At 41.5% G+C, this 27741-nt stretch overlaps 1 protein-coding gene and 1 long non-coding RNA gene across 6 annotated transcripts in view; one reads left to right on the top strand and one right to left on the bottom strand.

The window, feature by feature from the left end:
• Positions 1 to 2: 2 nt before the first annotated feature.
• On the top strand, positions 3 to 27741 carry CRIPT (CXXC repeat containing interactor of PDZ3 domain). 4 transcript variants are annotated; one of them, XM_032411049.1, is made up of 6 exons: positions 3 to 105; positions 3128 to 3193; positions 3938 to 3992; positions 7779 to 7882; positions 25611 to 25682; positions 26624 to 27741. In XM_032411049.1, the coding sequence occupies exons 1-5, from the start codon at positions 90 to 92 to the stop codon at positions 25649 to 25651; spliced, it is 282 nt and encodes a 93-aa protein (XP_032266940.1). In that variant the 5' UTR covers positions 3 to 89; the 3' UTR covers positions 25652 to 25682; positions 26624 to 27741. The 4 variants fall into 4 exon arrangements, with proteins under 4 accessions (XP_032266940.1, XP_032266939.1, XP_032266941.1 ...); XM_032411050.1 differs by lacking the exon at positions 7779 to 7882 and adding an exon at positions 23155 to 23202 and having other exon boundaries at positions 6 to 105; XM_032411048.1 differs by lacking the exons at positions 25611 to 25682; positions 26624 to 27741 and adding an exon at positions 8194 to 9845.
• LOC116636328 overlaps positions 23348 to 27741 on the bottom strand; it is a 50859-nt gene continuing 46465 nt past the window's right edge. For both annotated transcript variants that reach the window (XR_004300321.1, XR_004300322.1), the window contains exon 4: positions 23348 to 23416. This is a non-coding gene — a long non-coding RNA (uncharacterized LOC116636328). The remainder of the gene's footprint in view (positions 23417 to 27741) is intronic.

Below are 27741 nucleotides of genomic sequence, written 5' to 3'. Positions count from 1 at the left end.
TAACCCGGAAGGGGAATCCTTCCCTGGCTGTTGTGTTGACATTTTCGAGCTGCTGCTGTTTCTGCGGCCAAGGGAACCGTCGGGGAAGGATGGTGTGCGAAAAATGTGAGTTAAGGGGCCACATCTTTGGGAGAAGGAGGCTAGGAAAAGCTAACTGGAGCTCTTCGGGTACTTTGCCTTTTCTTTGTTTTTCTTTCGGCCACAGGTCTCCGATGCCAGCCTTTGTCCTTCTACCCCTTTGACCATTCCTTCCCTCCTCCACGACCGTATAGTCGTTTTGCATTCAGAGTGGTCTCAGTTTTGCACTCATTTGTCTATTTCCTTTGCCTCCCCTACGCCCAACCCGGGATCTCATACAGCTCTTGACTGGCTCCTTCGCCTCACAGACCCTCAGGGTTGGAATGGATCTCAAAAGTAACATACAATATCTAGATTTTCCAGATTTAGCAACATTAAAAAAAATGAACACTTTTTATTAGGAGAAGTAGGTCCCGTGCAATATTTGAGACTTGTCTTTGCTTGGTGCTCTTTACTACTGAAAGTACATTGGACTTACTTTTAGGACGTGACAGTACTAAAACGCCATTCATTGTTTGAAATTTAAATTTAACCGGGCATCCTATATTTTAACCAGCAGCCCTAAGTTAGCAGCCTATCCAGTGGCTTAAATGCTCTTTGCATGAATACCTGTGGTATTGAGGCAGGGTTCAAAAAGTCTCACCACCTTCAAAGCAGTCTGTATCGATGTCTCTCACTTTTAGAAAAGTCCTTCCTCCCTATTGTTGCCATCAGTGATTCTAATTCTAAATTCTAATATCTAATTTCTAATTCTAAATTCTAAATTCTAATTCTAAACTCTTGAGGTTTCTAGAAAATATGATTTTTTGATGTCACAGACTGTTTGCTTTAAAACGGCTGTCATATCCCTAAGTCTCTTTTTCCTCAGGCTAGACATTTCTGGCTCTTCTGAGACAAGGTTTCAAGTCCTCTTATCTGGATTAATATTAACATAATCCACTTTGTTTATACCTCCCCCCCACACAGTAGATAAACCTTTGAACACAGGCATGCATGAGTTTGAATCACAGTTTTTACGTTAGGTAAAAGAATAACTATGGGCTAGTATCGAATATTTCTTGGCCCCAGTTTTCTCATTTGAAAAATGAGAAAAATACGTAACTTATGGGTTTTGTGACAATTAGATAATGTAGGTAAAGCCTGATTTAAAAGTGCCTTGGTGTATACTCAAAAACTGGTTATTTCTATCATAACCCTCAATATGTGGCACTCAGAATTGAACTCTGCCCCATTTTATGAGGGGTAGAGTGGAACTAATATTTCCATTTTTCTGTGCTTTATATCATCGTCTCACATTAAGCTTTTAAAAAATTATTGCAATGTAATTGACATAGATACAAGTCACCCATTTAAAATGTACCATTCTGTTATTTTCATTATATTCACAGGGTTGTGCAACCATCACCACAATCAATTTTAGAATATTTTCATCGCTCCAAAAAGCACATTAAGCTTTTTGACATTGATGTCCTTTAACTCTACTCCATCCAGTACTTAAGTTTTTTGGTTTTGCCTCTTTGAGTAAATATGACTTACATATATTTAGGTTATGGACCTTCCTTGATGTCTTCTCTCTTATGTAGTATAGTTCCTAAACATGTAAATTTAGCCTCCTATGTAATTTGTGTTAATTCTGTATATTTTAACTTTAGAGGACTGTTATTCTGCCTGTTTTAACTTGTTTTGTGTGATGTTCTTTACACCATAAGTGCTTTTTCTCAGGGAAATTGAGGATACTGGGCAAATTGTGAGAGTTAACTTCCTAAGATACATGAAAATTTTGAGAACCCAAGATCTAATGTGGTATTAAAATAAGTACACATAGTTGGTTCTGGGACGTGATATGTGTCCTAAAAGGTCATTTGCTTTTTACTTCTCTGCACTTCTGAAAGTCTATGTATTATTTCTTTGCTCTGATACCTTTCTACCTTCTTTAAGATCTTTAATACTATTCATCAGTCTTTTTAACTTATCTTTAGTCAGTCCCCTTGCCCTTTGTCGCTAGTGACTATTCCAAGCTCTCTGGTTCCTTAAACTTCCACACCTTCACCTACCTCATCCTCTGTTGACAAATACCTCCTTATAGGTATTAGAAAAGCAAGGTAATTACACGGGAACATTCTCAACTTCTTTTATTTCTTTTGCCATACCCATAAACAAATCTGCATCCATGCTCATTTACTTCTTTCCCCTTTTTCAAGGAAAATTCTACTCATGTCCTTGTTGCCATCCCTCTCTACCTCTTTGTCTCTATATCCTTTGAAATCCTTAATCAGCTCCCCTTCCATATAAAAATGCTCAATTAGACCCTGACTCCACCTTTCATTCTTGCATCTTGTCACCTTTTCTTTTCATTCATGCAACAAGTATTACATTCCTACCAAATGCTAGACAGTAGAACCAAAGGGTAAAGATTTTGTCTTACCATCCTTCATCATTATGCCAGGACATAGTTTATAGTAATCACAACAGATACTTGCATTGAACCTAAATATAACTGCATTCTATCGTTTCCTGGATTTAAAACCTTTAATAAATTCTCAGTGTGCAGAGAATAATTTGGGGTTTCTATATTTAGAGCCTGGCATTCAGGATGACCCTCCACAATGAGGGCCCAGCTTATCTTTCCAACTTTATTTTCACTTATTCTTACCTTCACTCTTTGGCCAAACCAATCTACTTTGCATGCCCATGTGTACCCTGAGCTTTCCATGCCTTTCTTCAGGATATATCCTTTCTCTAGTTTGCCTTCATCATCTCTCCTCCTCTTTCTTCACAGCCCCACTGCCAGATCCAGACCCTCTTCCTGCCTTCTCCATAGGCTTTTCTGGATTTCCCCAGCTAAGGTTATTTCTTTCTCCGTGGAATTTCTCAGTTACCCATTGCCCACAGTTAGTATCTTCAGTCTCGTTTCATAGTCCCTACCCCGGCATGAAAAGGCTCCGACTGTAAGACAGTGGTTGATACCACTGAATTTTAAGCTCCATGTAGTGTATTTATTAGATAGTAAATCCGAATTCCCCTTACTTTTACTATCTTGTTATAACAGGTGAAAAGAAACTTGGTACTGTTATCACTCCAGACACATGGAAAGACGGTGCAAGGAATACCACAGGTATTTTTCCATTTGGAAAAGAGAAGTTGAATCCCATGCTTCCTGTTACAAATGTTTTAGCTTTACATTATTTGTAAAAATAAATCTTTTGTGTACAAAGTATTTTATCTCTTAACTATTAAAGAATTCCAGATCCCCCAATAATTTAATATCTTTTATTTAGTTCTCTGGGTTACATGTTAAGAGTTCCTCATCTGTCAGGCAAAAGATAGCAAAATCATTAAATGATTTTCAACCAATGAGTAGATCATAGTAACTGATTTGATTCCGCTTTATTAGAGTCTGCATTTAATTCCCCCTCTCTTCACCTGACTTTTATATTCTTGAACAAATCATTTACACATTTACATTTTCACCTTCATATCATTATTACAGTTGAGGTGTTCTCAAAGGGAAGGAAAAAAACACTTGTACTGTATTCAGGGTCTATGGCACCGAAGTAGTGGCTTTAAGATTTTACTCTAGATAAATTAAGTGTAGACCCATCCCTAAAGTCCTCTTTTGAGTCTGAGAAATAAAATGATTATCCACAATTTTATTGCTTTATAATAAATGTTTTCTTTTTAAGTAGTGTCTTAAAAACCTGGGTATTACCTGGGGATTTTTGAAAATTTTGATCCAGACTAGTCTACTGGTAGGAGGCCAAAGAATGAACTTTTTAACTAACTGTTAAATGTTAAATGTATATGTTATAGTGAAATGTGCAGAAATAACCTGCTAAAATACATGTATATTTTGATTTAGAAAGTGGCGGAAGAAAGCTGAACGAAAATAAAGCTTTGACTTCAAAAAAAGCAAGGTAGGTAATAGGAGCAGCCACTCCGCAGGCATATAACTTTCCACTCTCTTTGGTCTTAGACATGCTGGAGTGAATTTGGTGTGCATCATTCTATCGCGATAAAACAGAGTTCAGTAGTTCCTAGCATGCAAAGCCAAGCTGTCTGTTACAACCTGCTGGTTTCACCCTGCTCCTCCTCAGTGTATCAATATATGAAGATATTAGTGCTACTTTTTTAATATATAGTTTCATCAGAAAAAATGACTTTTATTTAATCTCATTCTTTTTTTTTTCTTTTGAAAACTGTGATTTCTTATCCCTAAAACTACTTTGCAGTTTCATTCAGGTGCTTCAGTGTGCTATGTTTTATAGAACTAGTTTTGGAATAATATTGCCTGGTTTAGGTTTACTCTAGGTTATTTTATCTGGTTCTTAATTCTCATACAAATTGGAGGTAATAGAGGGATGTAGACAGATCAGAAGCTCTGGAGTCAGCCCTAAATTTGGATTTGGACTCTGTTCCTATCTAGTTCTGGGGCCTTCAGGAAATTAAGCCAGTTTTCTGAACTTTACTTTTTCATCTAAGAATGGAGATAAAAGTGTCTCCCACCCTAAAAATCACTTTTTTTTTTGACACCACGCTTTATTATTTCCAGTCTTAAAAATGCCATGAACCCTTCCAGCTGCCACCCCATTGCCTTGCTTCCCTTCACAGCAAAAGTTTCCAAAAGCCTTATTCAGATGCTTTCTCAGTTAAGTCCGATTCGCGACTTCAGCCTCACCAAACCCCTGCAGCTGCTCTCAGCAGGATCACACCTGATGGACTTCTCTGTTCTTACCTTACTTAACCTTTTAACAGCTCTCATTTTTGCAACCTTCTGTTCTCTCTCTCTTTTTTTTAAAGTAAGCTCTACCCTCAATGTGGGGCCTGAACCCACAGCCCCGAGATCAAGAGTGGCTTGCTTCACTGACTGAGCCAACCTGACTCCTCTGCAGCCTTCTGTTCTCTGGGCTGTTGGGTACCATACTCTTTTTTTCCTCCCAACTCACCGTTCCTTCTCAGTCAGGTGCCTCTGGACTCAATCCTAGACCTTTCTCTTTTTTTTCTATTTATAAATGTATATAATCTCTCCTCAAGTGACTTTAGTCCAAAGGCTTTAAATTCAGACTGTATGGTTTTTGTTGTTTTTTTTCTTGTTTTTTTTTAAGATTTTATTTGACAGAGAGAGACAGCAAGAGAGGGAACACAAGCAGGGGGAGTGGGAGAGGGAGAAGCAGGCTCCCGCCGAGCAGGGAACCCAATGTGGGGCTCCATCCCAGGACCCTGGGATCATGACGTGAGCCGAAGGCTGACGCTTAATGTCTGAGCCACGCAGGCACCCCCAAACTGTATGTTAATGACTCCCAGATTTATATCCCCTGTCCTGACTTCTCTTTTGAGCTCCAAAGATATACCCAGCTGCCTACTTGACTTACCAGTTTGGCGTCTACCAGGCAACCTCTTGTTCCTGCAGTCTTCTAATAGGAGTCTGATCATCACACCCCTCCAGTCCAGCCTTGCGAGCCTAAGAGCTAGAATTCTGCACTGATCCCTCCCTTTTCCTCACTTCTCTTTCATCAGCAAGTTCTTTAGCTCTGCCACCAACATATAACCTGAATCCACCTGCTTCTGTCCATCTCACTGCTATTACCCTCTTCCAAACCACTGGTATTTCTTACTTAGATGCCATAATAACTCTCCATCTTTCTGCTTCCTCTCTAGTTCTTTATGGTTCAGTCTCATAGTAGCCAGAGTGGTCCTTTAAAGGGCACAGAAGTGCTTTTCTCAGAACCCTGCATTGCTTTTCTTTTCACGTAGAATATAATCTAACCCCTGCACCCACTTTCCTAACAAGGTTTTCCATGATCTGGCCCCTCCCACCTCTCTGACTCCCCGTTGCAGCAACTCCTGCATCAGATAGACCAAGGCCACTCCCACTGGAAGAGGTTTGTGCTTGCAGCTCCTTCCTCCTGGAGCTCGTCCCACAGAGCTTACTTACATAGCTGGCACCTTCTTGTTACTAGGGTCTCAGCTGAGATGTCACCTCCTCAGAGTGAGTCCCTAACCAGCATTTGAATTAATATCTTCCCTCCTTCCCCTCATGTCTGCCGCAATATCCTGTTTGACTTTTCTCCTCAACGTGTATCACCATCTGAAAAACATGTTTATTCCTTTACTTACTGTCTTCCCTTTCCCTGTTGTCTTACTAGAATGTCAGCTTGAGGACAGAGGCTTTGTCTGTCAAGTTCATCTCTGGTGTGTAGAACAGTGACAGGCACATAGTAGGCCCTCACCAAGTATTTGCTGAATGAATAAACACCTGTTTCATGGCATCCCAAGGATTAGAAATAATAATAATAAAGCTTTTACTACCTGTAGTGTCTGGCTACCATAAGTACATAACGGTACTTTTTAAATAATGGATGTAAAACAGCGTAAGAGACTTAATCTTCAGTGGAGCGTCACACTAAGTATTGCTCTGACTCATTGATGTCTTCTAAGACCGTTCAGTTATTATTAACTAAGTTGTAATTTTTACAGATTGTACAGTTTTAGACACTTCCAGTTCCTTTATGCTCCCAACCTCACTCCAGTATCATTAATAGGTAGCTGTTACTTTGGATACTCCAAATGTCTCACATTGGAAAGCGTACTATTGTACTGCATTGAATCTAAGATACCAACACTTAGAAGATGTATCATTGCTTTAAGAAAGAAAAAGCTCTGCCAATTAATTGTAAGATTTCAGACATACTAAAATGTACATCTTAGAATAAAATATGGTTTGAAGCAAAAGTAAGCATCCATATGGATGCACACAAATCGAGCTTATTAAAAAGAGGAATATCTGTCTTCCCTTGTGCAGAGTACAGTGACATTCTTTTGGGTTTGGAGAAATTAACCTTTGAAAATGAGCTATTGTATTACACTACCCCAAGAGAAGAAACTAGGTCTAGGACAGTGTTGGCATTCGGTATATGAGTATTGTTACAAAAGTTATGGCCAATTTAGGGGGAATTATTTTCTACTCCAGTCACTATAAGGTGGCACTTTCATGTAGTAGAAACTCTTTTATGCAAGGGGATTGGATCAATTAATGGAAAATGTCAGTTAAAGGAGGCGATTATTAAAACATACACATACCTTCTTATAAGTCACAGCACATAACAGCACATGCATTCATCAGTCCTTTGGCACTGAGACAGGCTTTTTGAGTATGAGTCTACTGATAAGAGTTCATCATTTTCCTCACATAAATCATAACCAGAATGCACATTTCCAGTATCTTTAAAGCGGAGCCAAAACTGACAGACTTGCAAAGTGGCAAGTCCTTCCACTTACGATCTTGCCCCTATTTTGAAGCTGTCTCACCTAATTCAGTGGCAGTTCAGTGACTGTCACTGACCCAGCCATCCTAAAGCATTCTCATAGTTTTTAATAGAATTGGTCACTCTTTTTGTACCACATTTCATCAGTTTCCATAATATTAAACTATATCACACACACAGATGGGCAAATACAACTTGTAGAAACAGGTTTGGGATTAAGGAACTGACTGTTCACCAGCATACAAGTCATATAGAAGGGGCAGGGGTGTGCAGGTGCGGGGAGAGGAGCCAGCTGCAAGCGTGCCGTGCCCGTCAGTCAGACAGTGTGACACAGAACAAAGAGCATGGATTGATCCCATTTGTTGCTAAAGGGAGATCATTTAAGTGTTTCTATTCTATTATACATTTTTTTTCTTTAAAAAAAAAAAAAACCTCTAGATTCGATCCATATGGAAAGAATAAGTTCTCCACTTGCAGAATTTGTAAAAGTTCTGTGCACCAACCGGGTTCTCATTACTGCCAGGGCTGTGCCTACAAAAAGGGTAAGTTTCTTTCAGTACCGTTTTTCTATTCATATCTAGCCTACTCTTGGTGCTGACTTAGATAACACAAGAAAGGAGTAGCCTTTCATAGATGCTGTTCATCAAGTGCTCTTTTTCCTAAAGCAAGATAAAACTTAGAACTTGTTTGTAGTTACAGGTCTATGCTTTCTTTTTCTCTTCTCTCATGCTGTTAATTTATGTTTTAAGCCTCAGGAGTGACTTAAATAAAGCAAACTGTTGGTATTCGGTATTTGGTATTATTAGTCGGTATTATGATTTGATTGCTTACATGTTTTGTTTGTTTGTTTTAGGCATCTGTGCAATGTGTGGAAAAAAGGTTTTGGATACCAAAAACTACAAGCAAACATCTGTGTAGATGTGTTGATGACATTTCTGGCTTTCTACATGATTTTACTTTTTGCTTCGAATTTTCAAGGCATAACATAGGTGTTCAAGTTCCAAAATAACACGTTTTAAGACAATATTAAACCGAGAAAGTTGATTGGTATTCATTTTTTGCTCTTAAGAAATTCTAAACAACAACGTAACTAGTTTCCTGCCTTAGTTCTTTTCCTCACAAGCATCTTATTGAACTAGAATAAGTGGCAAATTTAATGAGAAATATTTCCCCATTTCTGTAGATGCTTTTTATTTATCATTATTGATGTAATTTTTACCCTCACTCTCTACTTTATTGATATCGCAAAAGTGAGAAGGAGATTATTGATTGATATTTTGCTCTGAACTTTGCATCAGACTTATAACTCTTCCTTCATTCCCTTGTTGGTGGCATAGTTCGTAGAATCATCAGTCTCAATTTCATTAACTGTAGGTTCACAGGGCATTGAAATATCCAAGACCATTATAGCTGAATAGTTCCTTAGTCATTAGCCCAGACCCAAATCACAAGTTGTATTTATGATACTTTTTATTTGTTCTTGAAGCCGAAGTGCCAATACCATTTGTGTGAGAATGAGAACACAAGGGTCACCCCGTGTGTGTCCAAGTGAATACACTGAATTTCAGAAAAATACATTTTATGCACATTACCTTGAATTCAAACTGTCATGAAAGCCAAGAAAACATGTCATCCATGGGAATGTGTAATGAATGAGTTACTACTCTTTAGGAAAGCTCCTTGAAGCAAAAACCAAACTTTTTTTTACCACCCCTCCCCACCCACCAAAAATAAATAGAACAAAACCAACATTTTGACTCTTCTTTTATATATGACACAGACTGCTAAAAGACAACTTTGAGGTTCAAATAAAAATTTTTCTTATGCTGCCTTCAGAGGTTTAGGACTTCTGCTTTTGAATCTTGCAGCATACTATGGGAAACCAAAAATGTATTTCCTATTGCAAGCGCAGTATGTATAAATACATATCACTATAAAATATGTAGGATAGATAACATGATATACATGGTATAGATACTACATTTCTATTTGTTTTAAAATTATTATGGAAAGTATTTAAAGTTTTAACTGTTTATCTGTAAGGTTTTTAAAATAGTATTTCTCTAGGATACATTGTTATTCTTATCCAGAACGATCATAAGGATGATGCAAAATATAACAAAAATAGCTCTGAAAGCAGAGAGTATCTCCTCGCACTTCAGTCGATTAGGGATTTTTCATTAAAATCAATACAAGGAACCCATAATAGGATCCAGTTAGAGAGTGGCCCAGATCTGTTAAAAGTTGGGTTGGTCGACTTTAGGAAAGTACATTTCTCAGGTATCAGCTGGGATTTAGACTTCCACAACTCACATTTCATATTCATGCCTTGCATAACTTCCTTCCAGAAATGATCTACTGGCCAGACTCAAGTTCCTCCATGAAGATTTTCATTAGTATTATACTCAGGATAGACTCTAAGCATTATAAATCTTTATATTATTGAAATAATAATATGGCATAAATTGAATAAAAGTTGTAAAATGTGAAGGAAAATCCCCAAATAAAACATGAGCATAAAATATTTTTTAAAAGGAAGGCATAAAAACAAACTATAAAGTATGCCTGGGTGGCTCAGTCAGTTAAGTGTCCAACTCTTGGTTTCGGCTCAGGTCATGATCTTAGGGTCATGAGATGGAGCCCTGAGACAGCTCTGTCCTGGGAGTGGAGCCTGCTTATGATTCTCCCTCTCCCTCTGCCCCTCCCCCCATCTCTCTCTCTCTCTCTCCCCGCCTCTAAAAAAACAAAAACAAAAAACTATAACAGAATTAAGGCCAAATAGCTTTTATCAAAGTAAATATAAAAATGAAATAACGTATTTTTTAAAATCTGATCGTATTTAAAATATACATATTAGAAACAAATACAAATAGAACACCTTTAAGTAGATTCATTCAAAGACTATGCAGCCATCAAAATGATGGAAGAATTACACATGTGCAGAAGCTTGTGTGCACATATAAGAAAAAACTTTGTGGAGTGGAACTGAAGGTTGAGAAAGAAGAGACTTAACCGTTTTGCCCTCATGCCAACCACCTAATATATTTTAGCTCCTATTTCCCTTACATGGGGGAGCAAGAGACTACTAATTATAGTGTCCTAGAAATATATGTATTTAATGCACATATATGTATATGTTTTGAGAATTTTAAGTAGAAGAAACCTACATTGTTTTGCATTTAGACTTCTTTTTTAATGTTTCTCTGTTTGGTTTACCATCTTCTATCTCTTGTTATATATTTTTTCTTGACTCATCTGAGAGTACATTGCAGACCTACCTTTTTTCACTTTTAATGTTACAGATGTACTTCATAAAAACAAGCACACTAAGTACAGTTCTCAAATTCAGGCATTTAACAGTGATAGAGAATTTTCATCTATAGCCCCTATTCCAATTTCAGTTGTTCCATTGGTAATTTTTTTTTTTCAGCTACAGAATCTAGTCCAGGATCATATGTTAGATTCTCATGATTCTGTCATTTAGAACGGTTCTTCAGCCTTTGTCTTTTGTAGTATTGATCTATTGAAGAATACAGGACAGGTAAAATATAGATTTTCCTTCAGGTTGGGTATTTGTGATGTTTCCTTGTGGTTGGATTTGGGTTATGCAGTATGAGCTAGAATGCTATGAGTGATGTTGGCCTCCCAGTGTCACATCCAGACTCAGCAATATCCCATATTGATGTCCATTTTGATCAATTGAGTAAGATGTCATCCAATTTCTCCACTGTATAGTTAGTAATTTTCCTTTTGCAATTAGTAGATAATTTGTGAGGAGAAACTTTTGAGACCATGTTGATACTCTATTCCTCATAAACCTGCCCCTTATAGATTTAGCATCCTTTGATGATTCTTATCTGAAAACATTTTTTACTGTGATGTTTACAAAACTGTGATTTTCTAACTACGTCATTCTTTCTGTATTAACTAATTGTCATCCAACAATAATGGAGAGATTTCCCTTTGTCAGCACAGATATCTGTATAGAATAAATGCTTTTTTTCTGACCATTGGAGTGTTAGTTACAGATAACGATGCCCTTTTACCACAAATACTTGTGTATTTCCTAAGAACCAGGATATTTTCTTACATAACCATAGCACAATTATCAAAACCAGAAAATTAACATTAATACAGTACTATTACCTAATCTTTTCCATATTTCGCTAGTTGTCCCAGTAATGGCCTTTGTTAAAACAAAAAACAAGTCCAGGGTCCAAATCAGGATAACACAGTACATTTAGTTGCCATGTCTGTAGTCTCCCTTTAATCTAGAACAATTCTTCAATCTGTGTTTCACAAGTGTCAAGGTCATGAAACACAAAGGTCAATTATTTTATAAATTCTCCCTTCATCTGAGTATTTCTGATATTCCTTCACAGTTAGATTGAGTTCACACATCGTTGGCAGGAATATCATAGAAGTGATGCTATGTCTTTTTCAGCGCATCTTATCATGGTGTCGGTTGTTCCATTACCAGGAGTTGATTTGGATCACTGGTTTTAGGGGGTGTCTGCTAGATTTCTTCACTGTAAAGTTAATATTTTTTTCCATTAAGTTAAGCATTTTGTAAGGAGATACTTTGAGACTAAATATTCTGTTTCTCAGCAAACTTTCACATACTAATTTTAGCATCCAGTGATGTTTCTTGGATGAATTGTTACCCCTGAGAGTTGCCAAATGGCCTTCCAATTCTACCATTCCTTTTACATTTATTAGTTGGCATTCTGCTGTAGGGAAAAGCTTTCATTTTCCAACTTAGCATGAATTCATGGATTGCTATTTTATTCAGGTCTGTTACTCTCACGTGTTTTGATGTCAAGTTGTCCCAGATTTGGCCAGTGGGAGACCTTTCAAGGTGGCTTCTGGGTCTTTTAGACATGTTCTCATCCTTTCTTGAAGAATTCCTTACTTGCTAGCACAAGATGTTTCAAGTTTGTCCTATATTTTTTCCTACCCAGCCCTGGAAGCAGCCATTTCTCCAACAATCCCTAGTTTCTCTTAGTGGAGAATGGTGTTTGGATGCTAAGGTCTGGGCCCTGCTGGGTTGCCATTGAGTCTAGGCCCCTTCAACAGAAGGAGCTAAGAAACACAGATACTAGAAACCACAAGTTTTACTAATACTTCCAACTCCAATTCAGCCCCACTGGGTTCTTCCTTGTCTTCCCCCATTCCATACTTGTATCTTCTTCCTCAGAACCCTGGCTCCCAACATCATCCATAGAGTCACTCATTTGCAGAACTCTGAATTTTTTTTTTTTATATTGGTCATGTATTTTGCAATTAAAACTAATTTTTTTAGGTAAGCCCACAGAAAAATTACACATGTCAATTTTTCATCAGTCTGGTATTCTAGAAGGAAAAAAAAAGGTTGGAAACGTGCCTGTGTCGCCTCCCAGATAAATTTGGCAAATGAGCAAATGGTACTAAATAACTTTTTTCAATTCAGCTAACATTTATCGAGCCTCTACTTTGTTCTCTCTGTTTGTCCCTAGTCAGACTGCTGTTACTGGTTCCAAAATGTTTTCTCGTAAGCAAGAACTTGATAAGTGACCCATCGAATTAATGTGAAATTATAAGGTGTGACAATAGGAACAAGAAAAGTATTGAAAGAATAGTGACTAAAGAGAGGGGCTGGTTCAAAGGCAATAATCCTAGCAAAGTAGGAAGTAGACTAAGGTGTAGGTACCAGGAGAATGGAAGTGAAGGGACAGATTAGAAAGAACTGATAAAGGAAGATTTTTCAGACTCGTCAGCCAAATGGGGGAGTGAGGAGGTGAGTCACAGCGGGTCTCATTTAGATGTGGTAATAGTAGGTCTCTCCACCAGATGGCAATAGTGTTCTTGGTTTTTAATTTTCCGTCATGCTGATAGATTTGTAGTTTTAGCAACTTAAAGATCAAACAGATGGATTTGAGTTTCCAACAACATTGTGAAGAATTAATGCAGTATGATACCAGCGCAAAGACAGAAACAGACCAGGAGTAGATGAATCCCTGTATGGAAAGGTGGCATCGTATATCAGCGGGGAAATTCTTCAGTAAATTCAAACTGGATCCCTATACACAAAAGTAAAATCCAGAAAGAGGACACTTATCATGATGAGCACTGAATAATGTATAGAATTGTTGAATCACTATATTTATTGCACATCTGAAACTAATAGAACACTGTTAACTATACTCGAATTAAAATAAAAAACTTAATTAAAAAAAAGTCAAATCCAGAACTTAGATGTGAAAGGAAGTCCTGAGTTGCCTGTTATCCAATATTGGAAAACAGCTTTCTAAATCTTGTCCAGTTTTCTAGTTGTTTACAGCAGGAAGGTAAATCTGGTCCCAACTAATCATGGTCATAAGTGGAAATCAAATACAGTTTTTTAGAGTTTTCTTGTTCCTACAGAGTCCCTTTTTCCAGTTGCTTTTTTTCTTTGTTTTAAGTAGGCTCCACGCCAGGCCCCAGTGAGGAGGGGCTTGAACTCACAACCCTGACATCAAGGGCTGAGCTGAGATCAAGAGTCAGACACAGCCCGCTGAGCCACCCAGGCGCCCCCTTTTCCAGTTGCTTTTATCTGTTTGTTTACATCCCCGTCTTCCTTGTTAGAAGTCTTCCTCAGTTGTCTGGGCATTGTTTTTGTTTTCTGCTCTCGTAATAGAGTAGGAGACTTTGGAAACGTTGCTTGTGTTGATGGGCAAGTTGCCCATGAATTTCATGTAGGGCAGAGCTTATCAACAGTGACACCACTGACATTTTGCACTGGCTAATTCTCTGTTGTGGGAGGCTTTATTGTGTATTGTAGGGTACTAAGCAGCATCCCTGGCCTCTACCCACGAGATGCCGATAGCACTCCTGCTACCAGGTTTGAGACACTCAAAACTATTTCCAGACGTTGCCATATGTCTCTAGTTGAGAATCACTAACGTAGGATGACCTATCTAGGTTGTTCGAGAGGGGGCTCTTAAAGTCAGTATCTTTAGATATTTCCTCTTGAGATGGTCATATTCTCCACAGAATTGTCCTTCAATTTCTTTGGCCTGAAGGATAAAGTGGAGGAAGAGAGCAGGGAGCCTTCAGTACTCTCCTCTTTGAAACACTTCACACCCACCCTCAGCTATGACTGGTGTTCCTTCATTTAGAAACCATCTGTTTTCCCATCTCTGGAACCTAAACCTCCAGACTTTGGCCAGCACGTGGGAGGAGCAATCAGCTAGTGATATGGAATGGGGGAAGGGGAGGTCTGAGACTCCTCCTGATCCTCAGCCTCCATTCAACCAGTCTTCCTTAATTTAACATCCCAATTCACGCCCTTTCACAGGTGCCATTGATCCTTGAGTCTTTTGAGGATTCTGGAGTGCATATTGAATTTGTTTTTATCTTTATTTAATGTCAGTTGACAGTTTGGTCTTTCAAGTCTGCCAAGTCCATTACCATCTGTCTGCTTTCTACCCTCTAAAATTTAGTTCCTTTGGTATCATCTTTCACTCTTTATCCTTGGGGTTTATGCCACCCCCCCAAATACTGTTAATGTAGTTTTACATGGGGAGGTTGAAAATGATAAAAATTAGATGTGTATTTCATTCTGTCGTCCTTATCTGGAAGCTTCAATTTCACATACTTCTGATAGTTTTGTCATGTTTCTAATGGTCACCAGACATTAACTATTACTTTGGAATATGGCTATCAGGTAGAAGGGGACAGATGCAGCCTCATTTCCTTCCCACCCCTTCCCTGCTCTTACAGATAGTATTAGATTTCTATTTGTTAGAGATAATATAATTAGATTTTGATACAGGGAGGAGATAGTCTAATTAATAGGAGAAGTGGTGGGGACAAAAATAAGCAAAGTCATAGAAGTGGGAATGAAGAGTGAGATTGACGGAGGATGTGGGAGATTGACCTGGCTAAAATTGAAGTTTATGTTGAAGGGTATGAGAGAGATGAATATAATAAATAAAGTGGGGCCAGATTAAGAAGCCGAAAATACTGGTTTGAAGCGATCAGACCAAATCCAGAAGGCAGTAAGGAAATTTTCACCTTTAAACTTTTCATCTGAGACGTGATTGATGAAAGTAGGTTTGTAAAAATTAATCTAACAGCTCTGACAACAGATGGACAAGAATATGGAATGAGTAGAGGCAAAGGAGCTTTCTAGGAGACTGGGGCTAAAATCCAGATAAGAGTGATAAGTACAAGGCCACAGTGGAGGGATGGGAATGGAAAGGACAGATTGAAAAGTCGTTGATAAGGAGAATTTGATTGTATTTGTTACTGGCAGCTGGTATAGAAGTTAAATAGATCACAGTGGAACCCATAGACTCTTACATTCATGGATGGCAGAACTAAAATGTGTTACATACAGCTTTAGTTGTGGCAGGAAACGTGCCTCCTAGAGCACCGTGTGATTTAGTTACTGAGAAAAGATCCAATGAATGCAACTCAAGAAAAGGGAAAGGGAGGCGATTATAAATCCACAGAGTGGCCTCACTGGAATAGGATTCCTGATGAACAGACAGGCCTTGTGGGTCACGGAACTTGAAAGAAGCTGAAACCCTTTCTCTATCCTGTGCAAGGCCCACATGGGGCCCTTCCAGCCCCTGAGCCCCATATAATCTTTCTGGCTACATCCCTGCCACCAAGGGCATCTTCCCTCTGGTCTCCATTCGAAGGTATGGAAGAGAATCAGGAGCCAGCTCCACCTTTCAAGCCAGGGCACAAGTTGCCCATACCCGAGCCACCAGCTGTGACAGAGGCCGGGTCGGGGACAGAGTGGTTACACGGTGATGTTCGTTCAGCAGCAACGAGGAGTATGGCAGGAGAACTGACCTGCCCAAATGAAACAATTGTCTTAATGATTCCGAATTGGAAGGGAAGCTGGAACTCTTTGGGGTTTAACCTTACCTTCTGAAGGTGTGGTCAGCTCCAGAACCCCCTTGCTACCTCACAGAGCCGCCACGGGGGGTAAAGTGTGAAGACTGTGGGATTGGCCAAGTGCGCGTGCCCCATCTGTGTACGTAGTGGGCGCACAGACGAGCAGCTCTTCCTGAATCCAGCACCCACCGGCTGCCTACAAGTCAGCCGGCCTTTCTGACAGCACCAGGCAGTCCTCCTCCGGGCCTCCTTACGTAGTGTTTATCGGTAAGGGGCACAGCTGGCCGGCCTCACCCCATATCCCCACAGGAATCGGTCTGCTGTGGGGCTCCACGGAACTCCTAGCTTTCCCAAATGAACTCACGGTTTTTCGACATCTCTGCGGTTGTTCGAGCTGAAAGGTCAGCAAACCGGGCCCTCCGGCCGGTCACCTATTTTTATATAGAAAGTTTTATTGGAACCCAGCCAGAGCCGTTCATTAACACGTTGTCTGTGGTCGCTACTGTGCACAATGGCAGAGTGGCAAGCCTAAAATATTTACTGTCTGTCCCTTTAAGAAAGAGTCTGCTGACCCCTGTTCTAGATAGCTCTAGAAATGATCTGCGTTTTTTTTAAAAACCTCAGGTTGATGTAAAAGATTAGTGGCTACACAGTAATCAGACCATGCTTTCCCAAGCCATTTCTATTGTTCCTTAATTCCATAATCACTTTGTGGACTAAATTTCAGGCCAGAAGTCAGTCAGACATCTCTAAAGATTATCTTATTGGCATAAGCAAAAGCACACATAACTATACATTTATGAACTAAACAATTAAGTAATTTGATCTAGATCGTTGTTTATAGTTTAACACACACACACACACACACACACACACACACATCTTCAACCTGTTCTGGTTATTTACTCAAGGATTATATTTTCTTGCTACATGCACTCAAAAATAATACTATATAATTATTTCCTGTGTGATCTGGAATGTTGGGGCCTTTCTCCAAATGCAGCCTTTTCGTTTGTTACCATAACATGGAGTTAGCCTTTAGATGATGTGGTTGAGTTTCCTCAAATGGGATATTAATTTTCACTCTTCACAGCTGGAGAAACAGAATCTTATTTCATGAGTTAGTGGGCCAAAGAGCCTCCTACCTTCTTACACTATCCTCCTTTTATAAAATGAATGTTAACCTGGTATCTTTATGAATCATTTGCAACAAGCCTGTATTTTCAAGGAGCTCACTCCATACTCAGAGGAGCATACTTAGCTAATCAGCCAACTTGGAACAAGTGAGCTTTAGCCAAGCAGTGATAAAAATACATTGCTGCAAAAGCTCTGATTTATCACTCTGGTGCCTCCTACATGGTTTGCCAACAAACTCTTTTCTGCCTGCAATATAGGATCTTTAGAGTCAGCTGCCACTCTCTCTCCGAGAGGAGAGGGGGAGAGCGTTTGTGGCTTTTGCTTTGTGAAGGAACCTCCACCCCCGTGTTCCTCCCCTAGGCTCCTGATTCAAACAGTGCGAGTTGAGAAACAGGGAAATAGAATCTTCCTACCTAGTCAGGCAGCAGTTAGCTCTTTTGAATGAGAAAAAAATGTGTGTTCATAATTACCAAATTTGAAATGTATAGCCATCACTGCTTCTGGAAATTTGGGGCTGTGTCTGAGCCAGACCAGCAGGGCTCCCCTGGCCTCCTCCCATGTAAGCGGCACCTGCCCCAGAGCCCTGGGGTTCCTCTCAAGTTCTACCTTCCTGCCCTACTCAGATGCCTTCTCTGACACCTCAGCAAGAGACCGCCCCTTTGCTTGTCTTTCCCTGGGCAACTCCCTCCCCCAACTAAACCATGAGATCCTTAAGTCCAGAGGCCATGTCTTTTTTGTTGTTCAATAAGAGACTTAGATAAATTCACCAAGACCAAAATAGGATTACTTGTTCCCCAGCATGCAGCTCAGCGTAGGAAGTCAATGGTTTTGAGTGAATGAAGGGACTTCAGATCTGCTTGGAGCAGGAGCACCGGAGTTAGAGACAACTGCCTTACCAACAGCTCCAGAGGCAGGAAAGTTCTAGAAAGGGCATGAGTGAGAGAGCCTCAAGGTGCGCAGTTGCTGCCCCTTTCTTCCCAGCCTACCCTTCCTCTCCCAACACCCCGGTTGGACTGGTGCCACTGTGGAGCTCATCGTTCACCCCATCCTTAAAGAAGATCCCTTTTTATTTCAGTATCATGTCTAAAAGTCACTTAGCTCTGGATGCCACACTGCAGAAGATGTGAAGAGCCTATAGAAAAACTGCTCTGGTGCTGGAGGCCTTATTTTAATTATTCTATCAAAGTTCACTTTTTGCTCAGTATCTGATTTCATTTAGGGCTGACTTCCTCTCTTGCAGGCCCTGGACCCATGAAAGCTATAATAATTTATTTATGTGGCAGCATAATATCAGTGGATCCCTTTCCCCTATATTTACTCTCCTCCTTCCTTCCCCTCATTCAGGCCGCTGGCCTAGTTCAAGGTTCTTATCTCAGAGGAGGGATGTGATAGGAAGAGGCAGAGAAAGAAGAGTGTCTTCCTGGGTTTTGGTTCCAGAAACTGCCCTTAGGAGAAAGAAGAAGAAAAAACCTAGCAGCATAGACAAAATATTTGGAGGAAAAGCTAACAAGGATAGAAAAGAGTTCCCTGTGCCTGGAGGGGGATGAAGTAAATTCCTGGGCAAATAGCAAGAGCAAAGACGTCAACGCTGGGTCCTGTGTGTTACTCCACAGGCTCACCTAGGGAAGGTGGTGCAATCCCAGAATTTTTTATGGGGTCTGGGAATAGAGAAGACATGTTCCTTGTATCCTCAGCAGAGCCTCAGGAAGGTTGCAAGACTTCAGAAAAGATGGGACTCCCGGGTGGTTCAGTCAGTTAAGCCTCTGCCTTTGGCTCAGGTCATGATCCCAGGGTCCTGGGATCGAATCCTGCATCGGGCTCCTTGCTCAGTGGGGAGCTTGCTTCTCCCTCTGTCTGATGCTCCCCCTGCTTGTGCTCTCTTTCTTTCTCTGGCAAATAAATAAAATCTTTAAAAAAAAAAAAAAAGACTTCAGAAAAGAAAGGGTACATGGTGGGTCCCCACTAAAGGGCCCCTTTGCAAGCTTGCAAAGACTTCAAGGCCACATGGAAGCACGTCTCCTTATGCCCAAGAGGATGCTGGAGAAACGGACGGTGCTCTCGGACCTGAAGAGGTCCCGAAACAGTATGGTTCAATAGATACTGGTGTGGAAGGATGACGTGGGGACCAGGTTCCTTACTCCCTCCACTGCCTCCCCACCAACACCACTGCATACCATGGCACCTCATAAGGCCCTCCCAGAAACTAGACACAATCCCAGGAAAAGAAGAGATGAAAATCTACACGCTCACTCAGATTAAATTTCTGATAATGCAGAGAGATGGCAGCTAGAAATAAAAATTAGCTTATATTTCTTATTATAAATTTGTGGTCTAAGAAATGTACCCACTGCTTATAACTTATATTCTCAGATGACATTTCTCAGAGAGGAGCAGTGCTCAACTAACCATTTAAATGGCTTCCTAACAGGTTCTCAGGTTTTAGAAACCAAATTGTGAATATATTATCCACATATGTCTTGAGACTGAAGCCAATAACCAGAGGAAAGGGTCTCTCCTCCTGGTAAGGTGTCCATATTCTCTGAACCAGGATCAAGTCAAGTGATCTGACAAGTATGAGGCTGTATTTCAACACCAAGAAAAAATTTTTCTTAAAGTTAAACATGAAACTAACGCTAATTTTAGCATCAGTTGATTAAGAAACTACATAACAAAAGGCTAAGATATATTTAGTAACATTGTAAGTTAATTTCTTTTATTCATTACAACACTGACGCATATTTGAGACACAATCCATGTGGATGAGCATATTTTTATTCAATCTACAGAAAGAACATGCACACCCCTTGAGGTAATCCCACAGCTCCCAGGGGTCTGAGGGCCACAGGTGGGGGGCCTGCTGAGCCAATGAATTTGAAATTGGTCTTATTTGGAAAACCCACTATGTATGATGGCAGTGTCTTGCAGAAATACCTCTTTTAGTATTCCAGTCTGTGGGCTCTGGCAGAAATAATAGTTTGCTGCAAAACAGATCACTCTTTTTTATTTGCGAAGTCTTCATACCAGCTGAATCACAGCTTGCTTTTCACTTCTCGTAACACCTTGCAACATCGCAAAATATTTGCTGGCGTTTGTGAAGGGCGGCTGCAGAATTAGTAAACTGAAAGGAGGCCTGCCTTTCCTCCCACCCTGTCAGCACCTTCTGTTCTAGCAGACCGAAAGGCAGCTTGAGAACTCTGATTGCTTCTCCAGATTAGGACAACTCTTGGCACCGTAGCCCGGAGCAAGAATGGAAGCAAGGGAAACATTAGGGAGTTTGCAGGTGCCAGTACATAATATTGTCACTTTACAGAATCGAACTTATGAAATGACTCCGTGAAGGTGAATTGCTATGGTAACCAGCCTTCTCAACTTTTATATCTGTAAGTAAGGACAGCGTGGGCCATTTCTATTTGGGGGTATATAATCTGAGTTTAATGAATAACTACCCATGCTCTAACTCCTAGTTAAGTAGGCTCATATAATGCTAAACCAGGAAGGAATCTTAGCAATTACCTTGTTCCACCTCCCAGGGGATAGATGGGGAAGAGAGACCTAGAGAGGTGACACTACACAGCCCATGTATGTCAGACCAGAGCCCATGTGGTCTCACCTGGCTGTCTCGTGCTCTTTTCTATATACCAGGCTGCCTTTCTGAATGGACTCACCCAACTACCACAAGTGAAGAAGAGAAATAGGGCCACAATTAGACATGGGGCATCATCACTTCTTATTGAGATGGTAAATCAAGTATTGTCAATATGCTAGTGTCTGAGTGTCTGACTTCATCACAGTTATCACGGATTCTACATTCTGACAACTTTCATTTACCCAGAATGATAGGTGGAAGGGGGTAGGGAGTGACCTGATGAGACTTGATCCAGTATTATGGTTTCATCATATGCCATACACAGGTTAACCATCTGCAAAGAACTAGAATGTACCAAAATTGCATTGAACATAAGGTAAACTTCCTTTAGTGATTTGATTCAAAAAATACCCTTTAGGATTTTTCAAGGCCTAGTTTCTTGAGCAATTCTCATTGCACAAATACTTGGAAAAGTGCTTTGGATAAGAACTTTCCTTCCAGTTAGTAAATCACCAGGGCCCAGAAGATTTAGCTAGTAGGAATCTCCATAGGTTCTTGTAGAGAGGAATGGCAGAAGTTTAAGAATATTTAGTACCATTCTTGTAGGAGAAAAGCAAAGTCCAAAATTAAAACTAAACAGTGAAATTAAAGAGTGTTTTAGAGTATTACTTCATTTTAAAGGGACATATAAATACAAATACTTGGTCCCCCAAAGTCTTTAATGTGTGCGAATCATCTGGGGAGCCTGTTAAAATGCAGATTCTGGTTCATGAGATCTGAAGCCAGACCAGAGATTCTGCATTTCTAACAAGCTCTCAGGTGGTGTCAAACCCGCTGGTCCTTGGTCCACACCTTTTGTAGAGAGAGACCAGTTTACTTGCCCCCTATCTCCCAAAATGCATTTCCTGTGAAGGTCAAGCCTGACTTTGAGATCTGTGACCACCCCAGTCACAGGAATCTTTCTGGCCTCTGAATGCCTAGCGTTCTTACTGCATATATCTCCACAAGGCACCTGCATATGGCAGTGTATTACGTCCCATACGTGCATGTCTTATATGCCCAACCAGATCGTAACCCTGTGTGTGCAACACAGATGCTGAATGAAAAACTATTGATGACTGATTGATAAATTGAAGGTTATTTCCTCCTTCCTCAGAACACTACACCTAACCCATCCATGAGCTCAAGACTTAAACCTCTGGTCTAAGAAACATTGAGTCTGTTCTGCCTGTCATCTGCCCTCCCTGTAAGCTGACCTTTTAGAAAGCAAAGGCTGTGTGGATAGTGATTGGACATGTGACAAAACCACCCGCTGTGAGGACAAAAGGGGGGGAAGGGTGGGTACCTATCACAGTGGGAAGGCTGTTCATTGGTTACATCAAACTGCTGGAGGGCAAGCCGTGGGGTAAACTGAAAAGAACACAGGCTTGGAGGCCAAACACATCAGGGCCTTCAGCTGTGCATCTTTAGAAAAGTTACTTAAAATTACTGGGAATTTATTTCTTCATCGGTAAAATGAGATACTCTATCTTGTGGTTATTGTCAGAATTGTAGAAAATGTATTGTAAAATTGCCTGCTGTGATGCTCAATAAAAGACAGATGTTATAGGGGCGCCTGGGTGGCTCAGTCATTGAGCCTCTGCCTTCGGCTCAGGTCATGATCCAGAGTCCTGGCATCGAGCCCCGCATCAGGCTCCCTGCTCGGCGGGAGGTCTCCTTCTCCCTCCCCCACTCCCCCTGCTTGTGTTCCCTCTCTCGCTGTGTGTGTCTCTCTCTGTCAAATAAATAAAAATAAAATCTTAAAAGAAAAAGACAGATGTTATAATCCAGCATAATCGCTTCAATTCAAAATGGAAATTGAGGCTGTCACCCATACTTGGTGTGAGAAAGCCTGCTGGATAGTTCACACGCAGGGTAACAGCGCCATCTAGTGGCGCGTTGCTGCCTAACCCTCCTTACAGAATTCGGTCTTCCCCCAGTACCTTTGATGGTCATTTGATTCATTCCTTCATTTCATGCAACACGCATTTATTGAACGCCCACTGTGTGCCGGGCACTGATTTGGCTGCTGAATATACAACAGTGAACAAGACAGACATGGTCCCTGCCTTTAGGGACTTTGTGGTCAGGTGAGGAAGACAGAAATTAAATTTTGAATTCAGATTGTGAAAAGCAGTATGAAGGAGTACAGGATCCTGAGACTTTGTAATATGGCTTCCCTAGGGAATTGCCATTGAAGGTAAAAAGAAGCTGGCGAAGAGACCACATCAGGCACGTATCAGTCGTCCAGCAGCATCTCTGGGTGCCTCAACTCGGATTTAGGACCAGGATTCTGCCAGTCCATGGGGGGCTCCAGTCGAGCTGTGGCATCTTCCATCAGCCATTCAGCGTCCATCATCCCACTCCCTGCGAGTCACTCTGCAGACGTCATCACTGATCTTCTCATGTGATCCTTTTACAGACGATATTCAGGGGGATCAAGTAACTTGCACAAAGACATAAAATGACATGTCAGAGACAGGATCCACACCCAGTCTTTCTGCCTCCAAAGCCCACGTCCTTTCTTTTACTCATGCAGTCTCCCTAATGCCAAGCCCAGGTCTCTTTATTCTGCTGCTTGCTTTGGGCTGAAAGGAAATCATTAGAAGAAGTGTTTGGGGAGAATGAAAACATGGAGGGAAAATAAAATAATAGCTTGGTAGGTCAAGTATGAAGGGCGGAGAGGAAACTGCTGGCTTATGGTCCATCAGTGTGTTTTAGAAAAGTAAACCTGAGAGAGCTCCTCCATCTGGAAAATAAGATCTCCTATTATACCTTATGCTCTTTTGATTTAAAATGTGACACAGCTGTTGCTAAATTAAGACAATTTGAGGGATCATTTGGAGAAGAGAGGTTATTCTCTGGAGATCTACAGGAAGATGCATGGGTTACCAAGCACTAAGAGCAAAGCTTCACTGGGTCAGAGAGTGGCTACTGGCTTATGCAGCGTGCAGGGTAACCAACCATCCTGGTTTGCCCAGGATTGAAAAGTTTCCCATAACACAGGACTTTCAGCTTGAAAACTGGGGCATTCCTGGGCAAACTATGACTGCTGGTCACCTGAGAAATGGACCAGACTGGGAGGGTCTGATATACCCATGGATGGTAGGCCAGGGCAGTTACTGAAACCTGGGGTCCAGTGGAAGGCTTGGTCATAGTCCAAGGCAGAAAAAGGGAGACAGGGGTGGTGTAGGTCCCTCAGCAGGATATCTTTGTGCTGAGTTCCTGGGTTACCAGCCCAGAACTCCTGCTCCAGGACCTGGGAGCAGAACTGGTTGGTCTCAGGTAGAGGATAGATATGACAGCAGGTTGGTCTGTGCCTTAGTTTCCTCAACTATAAAATGGGATGGATAACAGTACCTACCTCCTAAGACTGTACATGAAGTACAAGACCTAATATGTGTAAAGTGCTCAGAACAGTGCCTGGCCTATGAGAATACATGACCTGTCACCATGGAATTCTCCAGAAGAGAAGTTCACATGTAGCCCTGAACTTCCATAGCTCAGTTTCCCTGTCTTTGTAAAGTGGAAACCAAAAGCCCTGCCAAACTTTTCAGAAGAAACAGAACAGGACACAATGAACAAGAACATGGATAGTGGTTAGGAATATGTGCTCTGAAATCATATCACCAGGGTTACATCCAGCTCTGCTATTTAGATGTCCATTTGTTATTTAACAAACACGTGTGGGCCAGGCACTGTTCTGGGCACTTTAAATATAACAGTGCCGTTAATTCTCATAGCAGTCTTATCAGGTAGGAACTGATATTCATCCCATTTTACAGATGAGGGGACTAAGGCACAGAGAGGTTATGATTTGCTCAACTCGCACAAGGAGCCAGAAACTTGGGCTAGTTTTATTGACATTTCTGTTCACCTCGCTGCCCCAGAAAAGTGGGGATAATAAATGATGGTACCTACTTCATAGGGCTGTTATGTAGATGTGATGCCATCAGCTACATAAAGCAGTTGGCAAAGGGTCTAGAACATAGTAAGCACTCAGTACTTAAATACAAAGTACCTTACTACTTAATTGGAGTGACAATACCTATATTATATGCCATAGTTATCAAAAATTTAACTGGCAGTTTAAGAAAATGGCCAAATGGTCAAATAGTAAAAGTCTGGGTGGGGCAAGGTACATCCAATATCCTGAACTTAGGAATAGGAGGGAAGCCTAAAGATCCTATTTGCATGACAGACCTCATAGGCCTCTGGGGAGAAGTGGCAAAAAGGACTTTAAGGATTGATGACTGGTCCCCAAACTCCAGGCTTTACTTTCCTGAACTAAGAAGGACACTAAACAAGTTCTCACCTCTGGGAAGAAGTCCCAGAAGCCCCAGATAGGAAAGCTGAGGTATCTGGAGAAGCCCACACCTGGGCCTGGGGCTTCGCTGGCCAGGGAGGCCCATACATGCTAACTTTTCTTGCCTCCCACTGTGGAAAGCCTGGGTAGGGTCATGGCTCCAGCCCATGTTCCAGATTTCTTACATGACCATACCCCTGCTTGCCAGCCTGAAACCACCATTGTCCTGGCATTACCTCCCTGGCTTCCTCCTTCTCAACCATCATCTTTGGCTCACAGAACACAGCCCTCTCCCTTCACCTGCTCTGTTTTTGATTTGCTCCCCTGATTGCAGGGAGGACACATGCCCATCTGCCCCAAGCAGGGGGACCCTGAGGACAAAGAGGACGGGCCAGGGATGGGCAAGGTGAGGACAAGTTTCTCTGATAAGAGATATGGTGATGTTACATACAAATAGCCCTAGACTCCTAGTAAAGTCCTAGGAACTCACCCAAGTTCTTCATCAGAGAGTGTGTTAAACTTCGTTTTGGAAACCTAGTAAGAGTTGTATGTAGCATCAGTGAGAGAACAAGAACTCTCATCTAGGGTGAGTGCCAAGGGCAGTAAACATTGAATGGACACGGGCTGTCCGGCCAAATCACATTCATCTCTCCTTCTCCCACCTCTTAAAAAGTGGTTGGAGTGGTGCTCTTGGGCTCAGGGAATTCTTCCCAGCTGTGCTGCTTTGCCCCTAGATGGATCCTCTGTCTCTCCTGTGCCCTTTCACATAGACGGCTGGGTTGGATGGTACCTGGTTTGCATTTCCATCTGTCCCCTGGATGCTGCCCTCCTCAAATCCTTGGCAACCAGAATTGGCAGATCCGTCTCTCGCCTTTGGGTGAAGCTAACCCCTGCCCTGGGCTGGTACCTCGGGGCCCCTTGTCAGTGTGGGGGGGATTTGGGTGATGGCTGTGCAACCTTGGTGCCTAGCATTTCCACTCTGGCTTCTGGGGTCTTGGGTCGTGGGTAGGAAGCTGCAGAGTGGAGCCACCCCGTGGCGGAGAGGCGCACAACAACAGGGAGACTACCCAGGGCTGGTCTGTGGGAGGAAAGGAGCGTCTAGCGATCCTGCTGGTTGAAGGCGATGGCATCCTCTTCCACAAACTGACGTGGCCTGGGGAGACTTCGCTGAAGTCACCACCGAGCTTTCTGCTAGGAAAGCTTCCAGGACTGGAACTGGGCTCCAGTGGGGCTTGAGGGGTGGGCCACCACTAGGTGCATTCGAGTCTGCATTCATTGGTCCCCCGGTCCAATTTTGCTTAACAGTAACACGTTCTTTTTCCACGAATGTTCTGTTTTGTTCCATAGATCCTACAGGAGATAGCATGATGATGGAAACTCTGTGCTTCCCACTGCTGCTACAAAAAGACCAGATTAAAATTTTATGACACTTTTGTTTTTGTTTTTTATGTATGCTGTATGTGAAAATATCTATTACGCAAATCAAGTAGTCTGCTCCCCATTGCCAAGCATCTCTGGCACAGGAGCTGTAAGAAGAAGTGTAATGAACATAAAACAGTTTTTAGAATCCCTAATTTGGTGGCTGGTATATGAAGCTGGCAAGCCCCTCTCTGCCATTACCTCCAAACACTGCCTGGGCTGGGCATGTCCTTCCTCAGCTCACAGTGCTGCAGGGGGTGGGGGGAGGTGTCTCTCCTTGGACTTCATCCCCAGGCAGCCCCCACCTTTCTGACACTCCCATTCCTGCCCTGGAGCACTGACTGGCCCTGCTTGCTGCCCTCCTGGGATCTGTGGGCTGTTCAGTCGTCACCGGCCTTCTTACTTAATCCAACGCCCACAGATGGCATTCCAGTCCTCTCGGGAGAAGAGCATCTTACTCTTCTCTTGTGGTCACTGTCATCTCCCAGACGCCTCCCCTCCTTTAGCACATTTCTTCTTTTAACTGGGAAGAGAGTCTCTTCTGACCTTCCATCTGGAGGCCTTTCCCCTCAGTAAATTCACTCCCCTCCCCACTTCCCGGCCCCACCTCAGCCTCTGCTCTCAGGTCTTTCCCAGGATGCCATTCACAATGCCACTGACGTATCTGGGCTGCCTGGGACATTTTTGTTGACATTGCCTTACCATATGGATTTGAGCTAAGCCTGTCCATGAAATAAGGTGTGGATTTATTTTATTTTTGCTTACAAGGATTTTAAATGGCAGGAAGGAAAAAAAATGAATACTGAAGGAAGGAAAAGGGAACTAGCATTTACTGAGCCCTGAGAGAGCTTGATATCGATTCCAAACACATGTCAACTTATTCATCCTTTCAATGGTCTTGAAAGGTGTTATTTATCCCATTTTATAGAGGAGGACATGGAAGGAAAATAACTTGCATAAAGTACCAGAGCTAGTAAACAGAGAAGTCAGTTGCTAATTTGCTTTTCATTTAGTGTGAAAATTTTCTGAATGATTCAGTCCTTTAA

This window comes from Phoca vitulina, unplaced genomic scaffold, assembly GCF_004348235.1.
Source record: "Phoca vitulina isolate PV1807 unplaced genomic scaffold, GSC_HSeal_1.0 scaffold12, whole genome shotgun sequence".
Taxonomy (NCBI): Eukaryota; Metazoa; Chordata; class Mammalia; order Carnivora; family Phocidae; genus Phoca; species Phoca vitulina.
Note: the sequence above shows the minus strand (reverse complement) of the source record. Positions and strands in the feature narration are given on the sequence as shown.

Coding starts and splice junctions, on each gene's coding strand:
- CRIPT (XM_032411047.1), top strand. Junction 3,194..3,937: donor CGGTGCAAGGAATACCACAG/GTATTTTTCCAT, acceptor ATTTTGATTTAG/AAAGTGGCGGAAGAAAGCTG. Junction 3,993..23,154: donor TTGACTTCAAAAAAAGCAAG/GTAGGTAATAGG, acceptor TGGCTTCCCTAG/GGAATTGCCATTGAAGGTAA.